Consider the following 16,790-nt stretch of genomic DNA (forward strand, 5'->3'; position numbering starts at 1 on the left):
TTCCATGACAGCGATTTTCACTTAAAAATACGAGATACCGAAGCTGGTAGAATCTATCAAGTTTTATAGCTGTTGTTAATCCATCCATGACAATTTAAATTCTATTTTTATCGTTTTTTAACTGAGGAATTTTTGAAAAACGGCACTGTCATTAATCAGGATAAAAGTGATAATTATTCGTCTTTGTAGACAAAGGACAATCCGAATGAAATCCTTTCGCGAAGGTAATTTTGAAGAATATCATTTGCAATCCTCGAAAAAGAAAATTCGTACGCGTGACTTGCAAGTGGCAGACAGTTTAACCGCGAGTACATTGTACTCGGAAAGAAATACATGTCGGTACATACCGAAGCGTTCGCGCGTACACGTGTACGTAAGATTTACGCGTATTCAGAGTTGAACGGCCCCAAGGGAGAGAGCTCGTCCATTTTCTCGACGGCGTCGACTCACCTGAAACAGAAAGATAACGCCGTGGAATTAATTATGTAGCCGGGCACCGAGGGAAGCGGCTGTTATCGCCGGATTACCAATTTATCCGCAATCAATTACCGCGACTTATCATGATTGCGATCGACTGCTTCGCTCCTCGAAAAGAGCGCGAATATCTCCGGCGGGTAATTTCGCAGTTTAATAAATAAAAGGGTTCGCATCAGTTTACTGGACGCGGATGCAAAAATGCTTCCATATTTTTATTTGTATTGTAACATAAACAAAATCGTTACGCACACAATCGCCCATGGAATATTAACGACAAATATCCGCTTTGAGTTACACGATTTCGATCGTACTAATATGAAATATAAACATTTGTCAACGTGTAACGTAAATTTTTAAAAATTTTCCAACGTTGTAGACGCATATCGCATTCGATTGCAGCCACATTCGCGCATGCGGAATCATCTAATATAAATCTGCTCTCCGGTAATATTCGATGTACAATTTCGCACTAAAATATCGTAGCTGTTATCTCATTTATATTGTCATTGTAATATTCTCGTTACGAGGTGCACGTGAACACAATTGATCGATACCGGAACGGAGGACAATGGTAACACGTGCATCTGCATTGGAACATCGAAAATAAATTTTTCATGGTACGTCCGATGTAATAAATATCCACTCGATGACGATGAATGCATCGCGGCGGCGCGAGCGCGAATGAATTTCGGCAGAGACGGCTAGAGGAGGCATTACATTTGCGTCCCACGTTGCGAAACAGGACGTTGGACGCAGCGCGGTAATGCATAATTACGGCACGCGGCAAATATATCATTACGTTCTATAAATCTAAACGCCATCGCCAGCAGAAAGCGCGGTTATTAATCGCGGCGCGAGCCGCGTGCTAGATCGTTAATATCGCGGCATGCGTGCGCGCATACGCACGTTTCGCTCGCGCGTATTGCGTGTATGGCTCCGTGACAAACATAAATACGTCGATAAAGTTGGCGAAGCCAACCGGATCGCTTTAGCAGGCCCTCGGGAGGTATGGACAAATTCGACAAGCGATGCACGCCGCGCGCGATGTGCCTTCGGGCAACGTCAGCTTCCGGCGATGAGCCGCATTTCAACGCGCCGATCCGGGATAGCCGTATTAATGTCGCTCTCATCAAGGGTTTGCGGAAAATTGTGCGAACCCGACGCCATGGTATAATAAATTTATTCGTATCCGCCGCGCCGCTAAACTTTTGCGCGTTATAATCCTTTCCCGGCGTCAATTGACGTGTAACATCGCCAGCGAATCCGTTTACTTTCGACCACAAACATCGAGAAGCGGGAAATCGTCGGCGAAAACGTTTAATTTATTCGGAGCCATTAAAAGGTAGCCGGATATTTACGAGCGGTGATTATCGGAAATAATCGCCGGTGCTCCGACGTATCGCGCGAGTGTTATAAAATCATTATTTTGCTATAATACGTTACATCCAATTCAAATTATCGCCGGAATTACTAGCGATTAATGCCGCCATACAACCGTTAATCACTATTGCAGGAAAATAATTTGTGAACGAAACGGAGCATTGCAATAATTATAACAATGATCAATGTTCGGATTTTCAAACGAAAAGTTAATGTGCGTGAATAATAAGAAATGTGATTGTTCGTAATAAATGAAAGGAAGTTATCAATATTTCGCTTACATATATCTGCTCTGCTTTTGTTGTATCGAATGGCTTTAAATATTTCTGTTATTAAATTTTATGAATTTCTAAAATACGTCTCCAAACTGCAAACTGAAGTTATTGGGAAATTTAAATATTTGTTTTCAAATGATTCAAAATCTATATTTTATTTATAAACCATTTAACTTCATGTATTTCAAGTATTTTTAAATTTAAATGCTATTGTATAAAGAATCTTTCATTAAACGGGACTGTCAAACGTTTGAAAGAGATTAAGTTACTTCCGGTTTTTATTGTTAGAAATATAGTAGCGCGGTCAATATAAGGTAGAAAAATGAGACGACTCCGAAAGAGAAAAGTTTCCAACACACATTTCTACAAATATAGAGTAAAAGTGGTGCAAGTAAGTTTGTAATAAGTTTTTCTATAGTCGACACTGCAGTCATTTCTTGTAGAAAGCAGTCGAAGTTATGGAGTGCCACTGCAGTGCGATCTCGTGGTCACAACACACCGTGTTATTTTTTTAAGGCCAATGTATTGTAGAATACATATAGAAAATATTTTCTTATTGTATAAACAAAATACACGCACTATTGTCACGGTGAACATTTTGATGAATTACGGAAATATTTATGCGGGAAACATTTCCAAAATGTGGATACGCACTAATTGCGATTCGACATTGTTAAAACTGGAGTTTTAGCGCAATTTGTTATGCAGCCCTTTTCATATGAAGTGTTAGTTTTAACAATGTAGGACTGCAGCCGGCCTTTTGTACGAAAAGCGTCCAATTACTATAATACATCAAGAGAGCTTCTCTGCGAATTTTTTTGGCGACTAGCGATTCGCTACTTCTCGACGAACTCGAAATACTTTTGCCTCGAAAAAAGAAGTAAGGTCAATTCCGCACTTCCACAGTCGTGAGTTTCCGCGTGTCTAATTACTACATGCAAATTAACGAGGGGTTCAATTGTAACGCGCCGAGCGATGTACGACCGCGGAAAAATAGAACGAAGGTGTGCGCCAGAAACGAAATGCAATTACGAGGAACACGCATTATAATTACCGCCGCGGACGGAGTATAAAAGAATGACATTCCTGTACGAAGGCAGGCGAACTTTCCGCTCATTTTGCGCAATGTTCATTTATCCGCGGAAACGAATCTGTATGGAAATTTGCGAAATGTGAGCAGCGGTTCGCCAAATGACAAGAGATTCCCACAATGATACTGTACCAAAGTATTTACCAGTTTCATTCGAGAGAGAAAAAGAGAAAGAAAGAAATTTTTTAACAATATATTTATATCAAAATCTTGTTGAGATTTCTTATTAGCTTCAGACTCCGAAATGTCGCTGCTAGCGCTCACGTTTCGCCATTGGCGGAAACGAGGCGAAACGACGAGAGGGAAAAGAAACATTTGCAACCCCAGGAACAAGGTGCCGCCGAACGAATAATCGAACGACAGAAGGCCGGGAAAAAAAAGAGGGAGCAAACGGTCGTGGGTGAAACGGGACGTAAAGAGCTGGCGCATTAAGGCTAACGAATCGGAAGCACGCACTGGAGAATCGTAAGAACGAGCAGGGGCGAGATAAGAGCCGCCGGACGTACGTGGTTTATGACACTTTCCCTGAAAAGGTGGAGACGCTGCCTAATGTCCCGGCGCCTGTCTGATCGCGTGTTATGTATCGCCCGATATGATTCCGAGGTGAAAGGTGAATTAGCGGTTCGATTCTGTCCAAGAATGAATCAATTGTTATCCGAGAAGAACTTTCCTATAATATGATACCGATATGAACATAAATCTAATATTACTTTCTCTCATGTGATAAGAATTCACTATTAGTCGTAAAGAAAATAATAAAACAAGCATTATAAATCGCATGGTAGATTGATGGAAGCTGCATAGACCTGGACGTTTCATTGTTCTTTCTAGTTTCACCAAAGTTTGCAACAATAACTTGAAGATCGAACAGTGATTCGTACAGCGAAAAGCGAACTAATTAAATTACGGGATATGCTTGACTTTGAAATATCTGAAAAAAATCAAAGTAAAAATAAAAGCGTGACAACGTGCGGAATAGTAAAATTGAAGTACTTCCGTTGTTTAATTAACTTCGCTGCTGCAAATTTTATGTAGATTTTATGCTAACAACTTTTTTCTCGCTCACCGAACTGTAAAGGAATCAAGACGACATTTTGACAAATGATTGGCGTTAACTTTCATTGCACACAGCAAAGAATATAAAAGATTCTAGAAGCAAAGGGACGACGTCACCAGGAAGACAAGTGCCTGGCGTAACATCGTTCCGCGTTGCCGTGAATTTTGCCTGTATGAGTAATTAGTTTCATCAACGTCATCGCTCGAATCTCAGCGACGTCGTATTTAGGTATGAATGATGTCACGCCCGGATACGACGCACATTGAAGCATTGAGCGCCATTAAGGAGTCCGTTGGAAACTACGTCAATTCGAAATCATCGATCACGAGTATAAATTCATCTGAGGAGTTACTGGAGCAAAAACGCATCTTTTGACGAAAATGCTAATTTTATCATAAGTGCAAGAGACATTTTCGCTTTATAGCTATACTATAATACATCTATACACAAAATGAAACACAACTCCTGCCAATAAAAGTTAAACTTTATTTTCCATTTTGGAACAAACATGACTTTCAAAAATATTTAACTTGACTTCTTCACTATGAAAATGTTTTAAATTGGAAATTAAAAAATCATAATACGAAATGAATAAAAGGAAAATTTTCAAAAACTATACATCAATAATATCTATATTAAAATATTGTTAAACACAATGGTTTTCGAACCTAATAATAAATTACACAGCTTCAATCTAGAGAAAAAGTGATTATAGTACATAATTGCAGAAATTATAATGTACTACGATCATTTATTGATGGAGACATAATACTCTATTGGTGCATGTACGCCACTACGAACACTTTGTACTCGTATTTACGCGCCGTCGGAGTTCCATTTGATCAGTCGGTCCACTCAATTTGCGCCCTGTCATCGTACGTCGTTCACCAAAATTTAGAGGAGCGCAATCGAACTACTTCCAGCGGGTCGCTCGATAATGACGAGCGCATCGTTCAATTAGAGCCGAGCCCGGATTATCTTGCGAAATTCGTAACGAGGTTACCGTCGCGCGTTACCGGACTATAAATGCGTGATAAAACCTTTCGTGAAGCCCCTCGGTCGGATATCCATCCGAACCGTGATCCGGTTTGCGAAAATATCCGACGAAATTACCCGGATATTGGAAATTCACACGTGAACGCAATTCGCGTCTGTCGGCTTATTCTCTAACTTATTAACGCGTCATGATTACAACACGCACATCGAAAGCCCTCTCGTAATAAGTACTTCGTTTATGTGTTACGTAAACCATCATAATGAAGAAAATGTTTATTGATTCATCCGTTAATTCAAATCTAAAACAATGCAACGTTTCAAATAATTTTCCAAGCGACCGACGCTTTGATAACAAAACTGTTTGTTTCAACTTCTTTACAATTGCACATAAATTACATTTTTCTGTGTAAATAAATAATTAATTAACGAATAAACGGAAATTATCACACATCCGTGTTGTATAAACTCGATAGACATATTCATGATTATAATGTGATGAATTCAGAAATACAAAATTGATATTGATCTTCTAAAAAATTTCAAGAGCTGAAACAGAGAAGATGATTGCTAATAAATTACTTTTATCCTTAATATATAATAAATTAATAACGTAGCTACAGATATAAACCTAATAATATAAACAAAGTATTTATTATCGCTTATATCGTTGGAAAGAAATTTCTGCAGTTTTATATATGTACGTAAATGCCATCATAACATGACACAATTCGAAAAAAAACCATCAACGAAGAGATAAACTAAAACACATACGGAATGGTTCTTTTTAGATTTTTACGGGAACGGCATTTCTTTCCAATTTCGAGACGAACTCGTAAGCGTACGCAGCGATAAGTCGATTCGCGCAAAAAACTGTCAGCTAAACTACCAGTCAGCGGAGTAAGTTGAGTCGTAACTTTCTTTAACGTCCCGAGGCGTTCCGATTTCTACGGGAAGCAGTGGACACGTCGATCCTTCTACATTCCGCATTACGCCAGCCGACGTGCCGATACGCGACAGTTCCGACTACGTGGATGTCGCGTAATCGTCAACCCAGGCTCGATGTTCTGCGCGAATAAGGGTAAAACCTCAGGACTTGGCCGTTGGACTTCCGCCCGGCGTGTGTAAATGCGCCCCTATGTATAAATCGAGCAGACGGAACGATAAAAGCGCGAACGCGGAATTGTAAATTTAAATTGAGAAGTTTAGCGCGCACAACGTTGGCATTTCAAGGGAAACAGATCAGAGGAAAATATACAGACCTGCCTTTAAAGAAAATATATGTTATGACGCGCATGAAATGTAATTTAAAAAATTGTTTTCAAAGCTGAAAGATGAAAATTTTTGATAACCAATGCATTTCGTATTGTGGTGCTTGCGTAAACTTTTTAACTGCCAAAAAGAATAATGGGAAATTTTGAAGATAAGTGGGCTGTGTGTGTGTAAATATCATTCCATTAATTTTGGTCAAGAATCATTTCCAATTAATTATTCAACAAGATAAATTTTCCATTCTGAAAAATGCTGGTACTCCGCTCTATTCTTTAATGAATAATCGCACCCGCAGCTTAGCGGGGTACCTATCCCAGAGCAATTTTTTTCAATTTTTTACGTGCGCGTTTAGATCGCGCGCGTGCGATAGTGCGCCGTGACAGTACATTTCCAACTGCGCGTCGAAGCCGCGTTGCGATCGCAAAGTAAACCGAGCGAAAAATTTAATTTAAAAAATACCTCGCAGCGAGCCCGACCGGATATCCCCGTGTGCAAAATGCGCCGTAATTTATAGTTGAAAAAAATACAGTCTACGTCGCTCGTTCGAAAAGCCGGCAGATGCGTACGCGAACATGTATCGCTGTTTAGTAATTCCGAAAAAACCCCGCTTGCCCATCGCGCATCGACACTGTCATGTGTCTACGTGAGTGTATGCGTGCGTATATGTGAGCGCACATATACATACGTGCGCGTGTGTGCATGTATGCAGTGACCGTGTGTTTTCTCGCGCGTATATTCAACCGTGGCGGTTTACGCGAAAGTTACAAAATCGACAACAAAACGCAATCACTATAATTGGTTGCCATCGGCTTCGCCACCGTCGCCGTTTCGTCGTGTTGCGCGTTTCCGGAGCATTGAAATACGGTAAATTGGCATTCGCGCGTTCCTTTCCGCGACGATCGCCCCCGTGTCGCGTTCACGCCGACGAACGTACACAGGGACGGAAGAAATCACTCTGTGACGTGCTGCCGGGAGTGCCTCGCCATCAAATATTTGGCACAATCAGGTGCGTGCAAACATACGTACAGGGAGGAATACACGCGCAACCGGCGCGCCGCCGGAAAAAGAGTCTATAACGTGAAAATTCCGGTCGAGTTAGACTTTTGACCAAAATTCGTGCGAAGCACGTTAGTCGAGCAAATAACGACAGCGTATTTATACAGATTGTTGAGCAACGGCAACACGTTATCGGAAACCGTTTCCCGTTCAACGAGGCTGGTGCTCGTTTTCTTGAAATTATGACGCGATGACAAAATTTACTCGCGGCAAGTTTACCTGTCCGCAGCACAATTATAATAATTACTGCTCTGGTAACGTTACATCATTATGTATATGATAACAATATTGTAGCGCAAACACTATGACATATTGTAATCAATTAATAACAATAAACCTGAATATTATTTAATAATTATTTAATAAAATTTTAAAAGTACGTCATTTTTTCCTCTATATTTAATACCATTTATTAATATCATATTGAAAATGAAATTGCAGTAGCAGTACGTAATTTAACATTGTATAATACAGTGCGACAATCAGAATCGCATTATATTATTATGTGTACCTATTTGATTAATCTTCGCATGTATTCTTACGCATAGTGCACAACATTCCATAGAAATCGATAATACGCACATTAATGCGTCTAATAAACGCGCATTATGCCATACATTGAATTATTAATATCATGATTTCTGTAATGCAGAATAATGTAGGAGTAGTTGTAGACCTTCGAAATGAAACAATTACTGCGTGGGCTGTGTGTAAATGTCACGTGGAATTTACTTTGTCAAGTACATTGTTGTGACTGCTCTGATTGCATTAAACAAAATATTTGTATCACAATTCCAATTACGTATCAGTGTTCTTCTAATAAAAATAGAATTCTATTATACGAACATTACAATTCCATTATACGAAATTTCCTCAAAAAAATTGATTGCAAATTCATAATGAATTTCTAAGGATTCTAAAACTAATTATCTAAGGATATATTATATTTGAATACTCCCCCTGACGAGCGCCTCACGTAGGATATTAAATAAACTGGAATTGATCCGCGCTCGAAATATTTCGCAACGTAATATCCAGTTTTATTATCATCCACGACAAAAACACAGCACCTCTTATTTTAATTGTATATTTAATGCACAGATACGGTCAATTTTCAACTTGGTCCATAGTTTCATGTAAATATGAACTGAACTCTGAATCGAGTGACTAGCAATAAAATTCTTGAAATGTAAACTGGATAAAATAGTAAATCGCACACATAGTTGTTTCAAAATATTGAAATACTGCTCTCCTTTCAACTTCGAAATCAATTTTGATGTTGGTAGTCATGAAGTAATATCACATTTCTGAAGGTATTAATCGCATTATTTTGAATTCATCGATCTAAAATTCCATCAATTAATTTTCATATGAGTTCAATATGATTATCCAAGAATACGCAACCAGGTGTGTTTACTCGCTGAGGAATCGATATTATAACAAAGTTATTTACGCGAATGAAAGAGCATCGATGTTTTCCAAAAACCAAAAACAGATCAAACCCAAAAATTGGCACGACGTCGTGAGATATCATCGATGTCAGTCGCAAATTCCTTGCGAAAGTCGACTGGAGCGAAGCAGAATGGAGCGGAACGGCGCATGACAGCGTTCGTGCATTAGCACGAAACGCGCGTTACGTGCGTGCACGTAGAGCATTCTGCGCGTCTTGATGCGAACGGCCGATGACGGTATGCGGTGATCGCATAAATCGCGAAACGAGACGATTCGTACGTGTCCCGCCGCGAATATGTCGAGACGCGCGCGACCATCAGTCAAACCTCTCGGAGTGCAGTATCCGCGCCAGATACATACGTCTACCTATGCCAGCTCAATAAATCGCTCCACACACACACGGGGTGTACCAATGCATACTAGCTGCACATTTTTATGAAAAACGGAAGAGATGCAACGTTTATCGCACTACGATAACGAGATGGTCTCACAAACTATAAAATAGACCAAAAATTAGAGAGTTAATGCGGCTCTAAATAAGTAAATATTAAAAACAATTTAATAATGAAATATCTGATCCTTCGTAGTTGCCAAATCGCACTTAAACTGGATTTAAATCTCGATCTTATTCACAAAGATGCCTGAAAGTTACAAAGTTAAGATAATAGCATCTCGCAGAATTGTTTTCCTAAAAGTTTGAATTAATTTTTATTAATTTGGGAATTTTCCTGCCGGGGGAGTTTAGAAGACGCGGCGATTTTTCATGGTTAAAGCGGCGGTATTTTTGTTTGTGGGACACCCCGTGTGCACACGTATAAATTTCAAGTTCTCGCGTGTATCTCACCATTCCTCTGCGTTACGATCCAACGGAAAGTGGAGACGCGAAAAGGGACAGGGGGAATCGCCGGACACAACATGCTTTCGTACAAAGTGCATTGGTTAATACGCGAACGTCTAGATGCATCACCGTAAAACGTAATGCGCGCATCTCTGTTCCTTGAGTGCATTCGCTACAGTTGTCCGCATAAATGTAAGGCGCATAAAGAATACCGAAACATTTTCCAGTCAGCGGACAATTTCCGTTACAAAGTGACCAGGGCAAATAAATGTCGAGTCACTGCACAGACTATTCTGAGCGCGAATCGTTTCGTATCGGTCGGAAGTTAATAAAATATCAGCGAGAAGAAGAAATAGAAAAAGAAAAAATAACTGAGTCGTGCCGGTATGATATGACCGCTTTTGCCACTTCCACCGCGAGGATGTCCCGCATCCATTCCGAATAAAACCAGTGCGAGCGAGTACTTTTCGAGCTAACTCGGCGTTCGATGATTTACGAGCTCAGAGGATCGAACTTCTCTCTCTCTTTCTCTCTCCACCTCTTCCTCCATGAGCAACCTCTCTTTCCACGGTCCGCCGACGACACGGTAGGTACACGGCAAACACGGCGGAATCCGGACGCGATTGCGGATTTCGCTCGAGCTCATTACACCCGCATCAACGCACACAGATGAGGAAACTGGCGTGCATATGCAAGCATACACACAGCGCACACGCAGCTTTCGCTGCCGCCTGCGTATGGCTCCATGCATGATTTCACTCCATCTACCCTCTCGACGGACGTCGTTAGTCGCGGTTCCTCCTCTCTTACGGTAAAACCATCGTACCGTATCGGTCCTCACTCTCGTTAATCTCGGTATTTCGTTTGACCGTGGCGCAGTCCACGGTGTATATAAGCTTTCCGTTTATTCGGCGAGCTTGCGTATATACAATATTCATTCGCACCGTTTCGATATTAGTCCTGCGTTTCGCACGTTCCTCTTCCGCCTGAACGGACGAACACGCGGAATCTCCAAAGTTGGGGATTATATTGCTTTATTAAGCGTCCGTGCATTCGGCGCCGCACACGAGTCTCCGCGCCACGAATATTTACAAACTTTATTAATAACGTTAATTAAATAATATTCGGCATTATTTGCTACATTAATTTTCTCAATTCATTAAATCCGGGCTTAATAATATGCAAACGTAATTTGTTTTACGCGAAACGGCAGTCGCATCCAAAACTCATATATATTTTGGTATTATGCCTTGGTGTCTCGTCCGGATGGATTAAGTACTATGTAGTTATGCCTTTCTACTTGCTTTTCGAACAGAGTTCACAGTAATACTAAAAAGAAGAAAAGGGGGCGCTACGGCGCCGGACCGCGCTGCGCGCGATCCCAAGGCTGCGCGCGCATCTCATTATCTTTTCTGTTCGTGCAGAGTACAATAGAGTTCACATTTTGTGAGGTTCTTTCTCCCAATGTGCTGTATATTTTAGTGTCTTATTGATTATGCCGAAGCATAAGCGAAGTCGCTCGCCAAGACCATCGAAGACGAGTAAACATAGGCACCGGGAGCGATCTCGTGTGAGGAGATCGCATTCTAACCTCACCCCCAGCTCTTCGGCCGGATCGTCGCGCGAATCTTCGCGGGAGTTTTTGTCGCGTCCTTCTACGTCGCGGGATAAATTCTTCCATACCATGTACGACCTTTTCAACTATATGCAACGTCGTATCCCCCCGATATCCGGCGAGGTATCGGAGGCTGAGGAAGGACCGGCGAATCTTATCCCTTCTACCGACGTTACGGCGTGCTCAGGCGTACCCATTGCGGGTCCTGCACTATCAGAACGAATCACAGACGAGCAGACGGCCTCCATTGGCCGTGGCGGCGACCTAGGTATGTCTCCTTATCATCTTGGCCTTGATAGCGAGATGTCTCACAAGGAGAACATAACCGACTGCTCACAGATTCTGTCATTCGATTCCTTTTTCTCCCCGTCTGTTTTAGTTGCTGGAGCCTCGACGGACGCCGGGAATGCTCCCGCCGTTGTTTTCCATGAACCTGTAGTCTCCGAAGTGATTGAGGACATTACGGAGGACTCCAGACACGCCTCGGAGGGCCTCATTCAGGAGTTGTTCGGCGAACAGGTCTTACCACCTGCCTCAGCGACGTGGCTACCGCTTATCCTCGGCACTACTAGAACGGAGGTCCGTTCTGGGCTTAACGAGCAAGTGAAACATAACCTCCTATCGAAATACGAGCCAAAGGGAGATCTTGTCTTTCTTAGATCCTCCGAAAGTGAACAAGGAGATACTTCCGAACTTAGGTGCAACGGTTGTGACTCGGGACAAACATCAGGCAACCGCTCAAGCGCAGGTGGGTACCTCTTTGAACGCCTTGGGGAGTGGTTTGTCCGAGCTACTGAAGCTGGAGGCTTTACACACGTCGTTCGAGGGAAAGGCTGCCGTGAGCAAAATTGCCGAGGGGATCCGCTTATTGGCTGATCACCATTACCGTCTTTCTCAAACGAGGCGGGCTTTTATTGTGCCGTCCCTCAACTTTTTGGGCAAATCCGCATCGGATTCAGCCCCCATTGACGATTGCCTCTTCGGTAGCAACTTTGCCGAGGATGTCAATGCGGCTCAATCAATTGAAAAAGTTGCTCGGAAGATGGCGAAGAAGACGCCCCAATCTCAACAGACCCGCCCGCAGGCGCAGCGTCGTCCGAAACAAACCAATCTTCCGCTTCGTGAAATGCAGCAGGAAAACTCGAGACCCCCTTCTCGCCACGTGTCTGCAGGAGGGGTTACCGATCAAGTTGCACCAGGAGATCCTCATCTCGCCCCAGAGGCCGGACACGTTATTGAATCCAATAGCATCGGCAGGGCGCCTGGCTGACTTTCAGGATGGATGGCGTGCGATCACAACGAATTCTCAGGTACTCAGTGCAATTACCGGATACAGAATTCCGTTTTTCGCTCTACCCCCTCCTCGCCCTCATCTTGATGAACCATCGTTTTCGGCGGAAGAAGCCGACTATTGTGATAACGAAATCGGTCGATTATGTCGGAAAGGGGCCTTAGATATCGTCGAACCGACACAGGATCAGTTTCTATCCTCCTTTTTCCTAATACCGAAATCGTCAGGGGGCATGCGCTTCATTTTAAACCTACGCGATTTGAACGCATTCATCTCTCCCCCTCATTATAAAATGGAGGATTGGCGTACGGTAGTTCGTCTCATGACACCCAACTGTCGGATGGCGTCTCTGGATTTGGAGGACGCATATCTTTTGGTGCCTATCCACCCTTCCCACAGAAAATTCCTCCGCTTTCAGTGGAAGAACATAGTGTATGAGTTTACAGCTTTACCTTCGGTCTCTTGACGGCACCTTATATTTTTACAAAGTTAATTCGTTCCGTCATTAAATCATTACGCAAGAGAGGTTTTCCGTCCGTTGTGTACCTAGATGACTTTCTGCTTCTGGGGGATTCGGATGAGGATTGCCAGAGGAATGTTCAGGTCTCTCTGGATCTGCTTTCTTCATTAGGATTTCTCATTAATTATTCAACATCTTCTCTTACACCCTCTTCTAGATGCAGATACCTGGGGTTTATTTTTGACTCAGTCCAACAATCCTTATCTATCCCGCCAGACAAAAGAAAGCGCCTGCGGAGAATGATGCAGGATATGTCTGAACGATCGCGATGCCCTATTGAGGATTTTGCTCGCATGATTGGGTCACTTATATCGGTCTGCCCTGCAGTTCTCTACGGTCTCTTGTACACGAAGAGATTTGAGAGAGAGAAATTCTTGGCCCTACAATCGCATCCAGAGGACTACAAAGCGCAAATGTCGATTCCCCGTTACCTAAAAGATGATTTTGATTGGTGGATCAAGGTTTTTTCTGATACTCGTCAGCATAACTTAATTCGGTCAAACGTTTATGCCTGCGAGATTTTTTCAGACGCTTCCCTAACGGGCTGGGGAGCGTCGTGTGGAAACCGACGCACACACGGCTGGTGGACGTCTGAGTATAAGTCTCTCCACATTAATGTGCTAGAATTAACAGCTGCGTTTTACGCCCTGAAATGTTTCGCATCTACTTTACGCGACTGTAACATACTTCTCCGCTTAGATAATACCACCGCTTTAGCTTACATTAATAAGTTTGGCTCCGTTCAATACCCGCTTCTTTTCAATATCGCCAGAGATGCATGGCAATGGTGCGAGGAGCGAAATATTTATTTATTTGCCTCCTACATTGCCTCGTTAGATAACACTATTGCGGATGCAGAATCAAGACTTCCAGAGTCAGACACCGAATGGTCATTATCTTCTCACGCGTTCAACCAGGTTGAAAGCGAATTTGGTCCCTTTGACATCGACTTGTTTGCGTCAATGGCAAACGCTAAACATAATACTTACGTTTCCTGATTTCCTGATCCAGGTGCATGAGCGGTGGATGCCTTCACTCTTTCTTGGCATCGCTTTTTCTTCTACGCCTTTCCTCCATTTATTTTACTTTCTAGAGTATTACGTAAAATACTAGATGAGAAGGCTACGGGCGTCGTAGTTGTTCCTTGGTGGCCCTCACAACCGTGGTTCCCAATGTTTCTCCGCCTTTTAGTATTTGACTCGATCACTTTACCACCCTCTAAGTCTTTACTATCCTCTTCTTTTAGGACTCATCATCCGGAATGGAATACCCTTTCCCTGGTAGCAGTGAAGTTATCCGACAGGCCTTCGGTGCGCAGACAGTACCCTCCGCGGCCTTAGAGGTCATGATTGCCTCGCTCGCACCATCCACGATCAAGCAGTATACTCGACCTTTGCGCACCTGGTGGACTTTTTGTCAAACACACGGCATTTCTCCGTATGCTCCGGATATTGCTCGGGTCCTTGAGTTTTTATCTCAAGAGTTGCGACATAGTAACTCGTACTCAACTCTAAATACGGCGCGTTCCGCGATTTCACTTATTTCGTCCACCGAGATCGGCAATCACCCCCTCGTCAAACGGTTTTGTAAGGGGGCTAGTTATCTTAAGCCTCCGAAACCTCGTTATGATTTTATTTGGGACCCAGCACCGGTAATCGCAAATTTGGCGACTATGTTCCCTTATACATCGATTTCTCTGCCTGCTATCACTAAGAAGTTAGTTCTCCTTTTAGCCTTAGAGTCCGGGCAACGAGCCCAAACTCTAGCATATATCAAAATTTCGCAGCTATCCTTTTCTAGAGATAAGCTTCTTATTCGGATCCCGGACCGGATAAAAACATCAGGCCCGGGTCGTGCACAACCAGTGCTTTCTTTTTCTCGATTTCTCCATCGTCCGGAGCTATGCATTATTACTTTGCTGGAACATTACCTAGATTTAACAAAAGAACTCCGTCCAGCTAACTGCGATTCGCTCTTTTTATCTTACGTAAAACTCCACAAAAGTGTGGAAGTCCAAACAATAAGCCGTTGAATTCGCACATCTTTGGAAGAATGTGGAATTGAGTCTGAGTTGTTCTCGGCTCACAGCACCCGACATGCGTCGACGTCGGTGGCAGCCAAAAACGGAGTTAACCTTGATGTTATTAAATGAGCTGCAGGCTGGTCGGGCGATTCCAGGGTATTTCCATTGTTTTACAATCGCCCCATAATCAACCCTGCGGATTTCAGTAGAGCTGTTTTATCGACAGAAGCCTAGTTTGATTATTTTATGTCACGTTTCGACTCACTGAAGTTGCTCTTTATGTTTCCTCGTTACGGTTATTTGATACGTATTTCTCTCACTGCGATAAACATTGATGTTCTGGCGTTGCGTTTTATAAGAACCTTGGTTAGGTGAAAAATTTTTTGTTTCTATACTTAATACATTCTCTTGGTCTTAATTACTTGTTTATGGCAAATCGCTCTGTAAACAACTACATAGTACTTAATCCATCCGGACGAGACACCAAGGCATAATTGTATAATCAAACGAACTTACCTGTAAGTGAAGTTCGATTGTGATTATGCCTGGTGTCTCGTCCGGATGGACATTCCCCACCCAAAGCTGGTAGCTTTTTCCCACCCGTTCGCCTCCACCAGACGATTTGCCGGGTTCCTTTGAAATAATGAGATGCGCGCGCAGCGCGGTCCGGCGCCGTAGCGCCCCCTTTTCTTCTTTTTAGTATTACTGTGAACTCTGTTCGAAAAGCAAGTAGAAAGGCATAACTACATAGTACTTAATCCATCCGGACGAGACACCAGGCATAATCACAATCGAACTTCACTTACAGGTAAGTTTGTTTGATTATCAATTATAATATATTCTAAAATTTCGTCGCTTAAACCTTATATATTCGCCATATGGAATTCGTGACTTACACCTGGTTTCCTGCTACAAACGTTTAGGATAAAAATACTGCGTGCGAGCTACGTGACATAATCACGATTGTTCGCAACTTTTAAAATTATTTTCCCAAAAGATTTATCTTATATTGTTATTTGATATTATTTGAGGCATAATAAAAATACATCATTTAAGGTGCAAAAAATACGATCAATAATCGACGTTAATAAAAAATGTTAATGTATAAAAGGAAGCGAAATCTCATTAGTAAATTTCACACAGAAGCCCTTCATATCGCCACTGTATATCGATTGCAAGATCCACTATCCATCTCTTCGCCATTAGTAAATTTCTATTAAATTCTACCTTTATTTTGCCTCTGAGCGCGAGTTCACCACCGTCGTAAATTTACCACAGTTCCCTTTTACCTCGCGTTTCACACGATGAGGAGAAGGAAAGAGAGTGACAGAGGGTCACACGGGACGATCGTGTCGAGTATTGCGACTGGCATACACACAAAATGCCACGCTCGAGCGAACGATACATTAGCTCGCCTCATTAACAAATTGCAACGTGTCAATTAGAGAGAG

The 16,790-nt window shown here is 42.4% G+C and overlaps 2 protein-coding genes across 7 annotated transcripts in view; one reads left to right on the top strand and one right to left on the bottom strand.

The window, feature by feature from the left end:
• Window positions 1-16,790, bottom strand: part of LOC105287853 (furin-like protease 2) — a 279,497-nt gene that overhangs the window by 163,957 nt on the left and 98,750 nt on the right. The window lies entirely within an intron of this gene.
• Window positions 5,972-15,757, top strand: LOC105287852. 4 transcript variants are annotated; one of them, XM_011353676.3, is made up of 3 exons: window positions 5,972-11,773; window positions 11,885-12,815; window positions 14,563-15,757. In XM_011353676.3, the coding sequence occupies exons 1-2, from the start codon at window positions 11,386-11,388 to the stop codon at window positions 12,379-12,381; spliced, it is 885 nt and encodes a 294-aa protein (XP_011351978.1). In that variant the 5' UTR covers window positions 5,972-11,385; the 3' UTR covers window positions 12,382-12,815; window positions 14,563-15,757. The 4 variants fall into 4 exon arrangements, with proteins under 4 accessions (XP_011351978.1, XP_011351977.1, XP_011351980.1 ...); XM_011353675.3 differs by having other exon boundaries at window positions 5,972-12,815; XM_011353678.3 differs by lacking the exon at window positions 14,563-15,757 and having other exon boundaries at window positions 5,972-12,084; window positions 12,165-12,253.

This window comes from Ooceraea biroi, chromosome 8, assembly GCF_003672135.1.
Source record: "Ooceraea biroi isolate clonal line C1 chromosome 8, Obir_v5.4, whole genome shotgun sequence".
Taxonomy (NCBI): Eukaryota; Metazoa; Arthropoda; class Insecta; order Hymenoptera; family Formicidae; genus Ooceraea; species Ooceraea biroi.

What these genes read in the sequence shown, in the direction of transcription:
- LOC105287852 (XM_011353674.3), top strand. Translation starts at nt 12,507, where the DNA reads ATGTCAATGCGGCTCAATCAATTGAAAAAGTTGCTCGGAAGATGGCGA. An exon ending in CGATCACAACGAATTCTCAG is followed by an intron (nt 12,816 to 14,562) that starts GTACTCAGTGCA and finishes CTCTTCTTTTAG; the next exon opens with GACTCATCATCCGGAATGGA.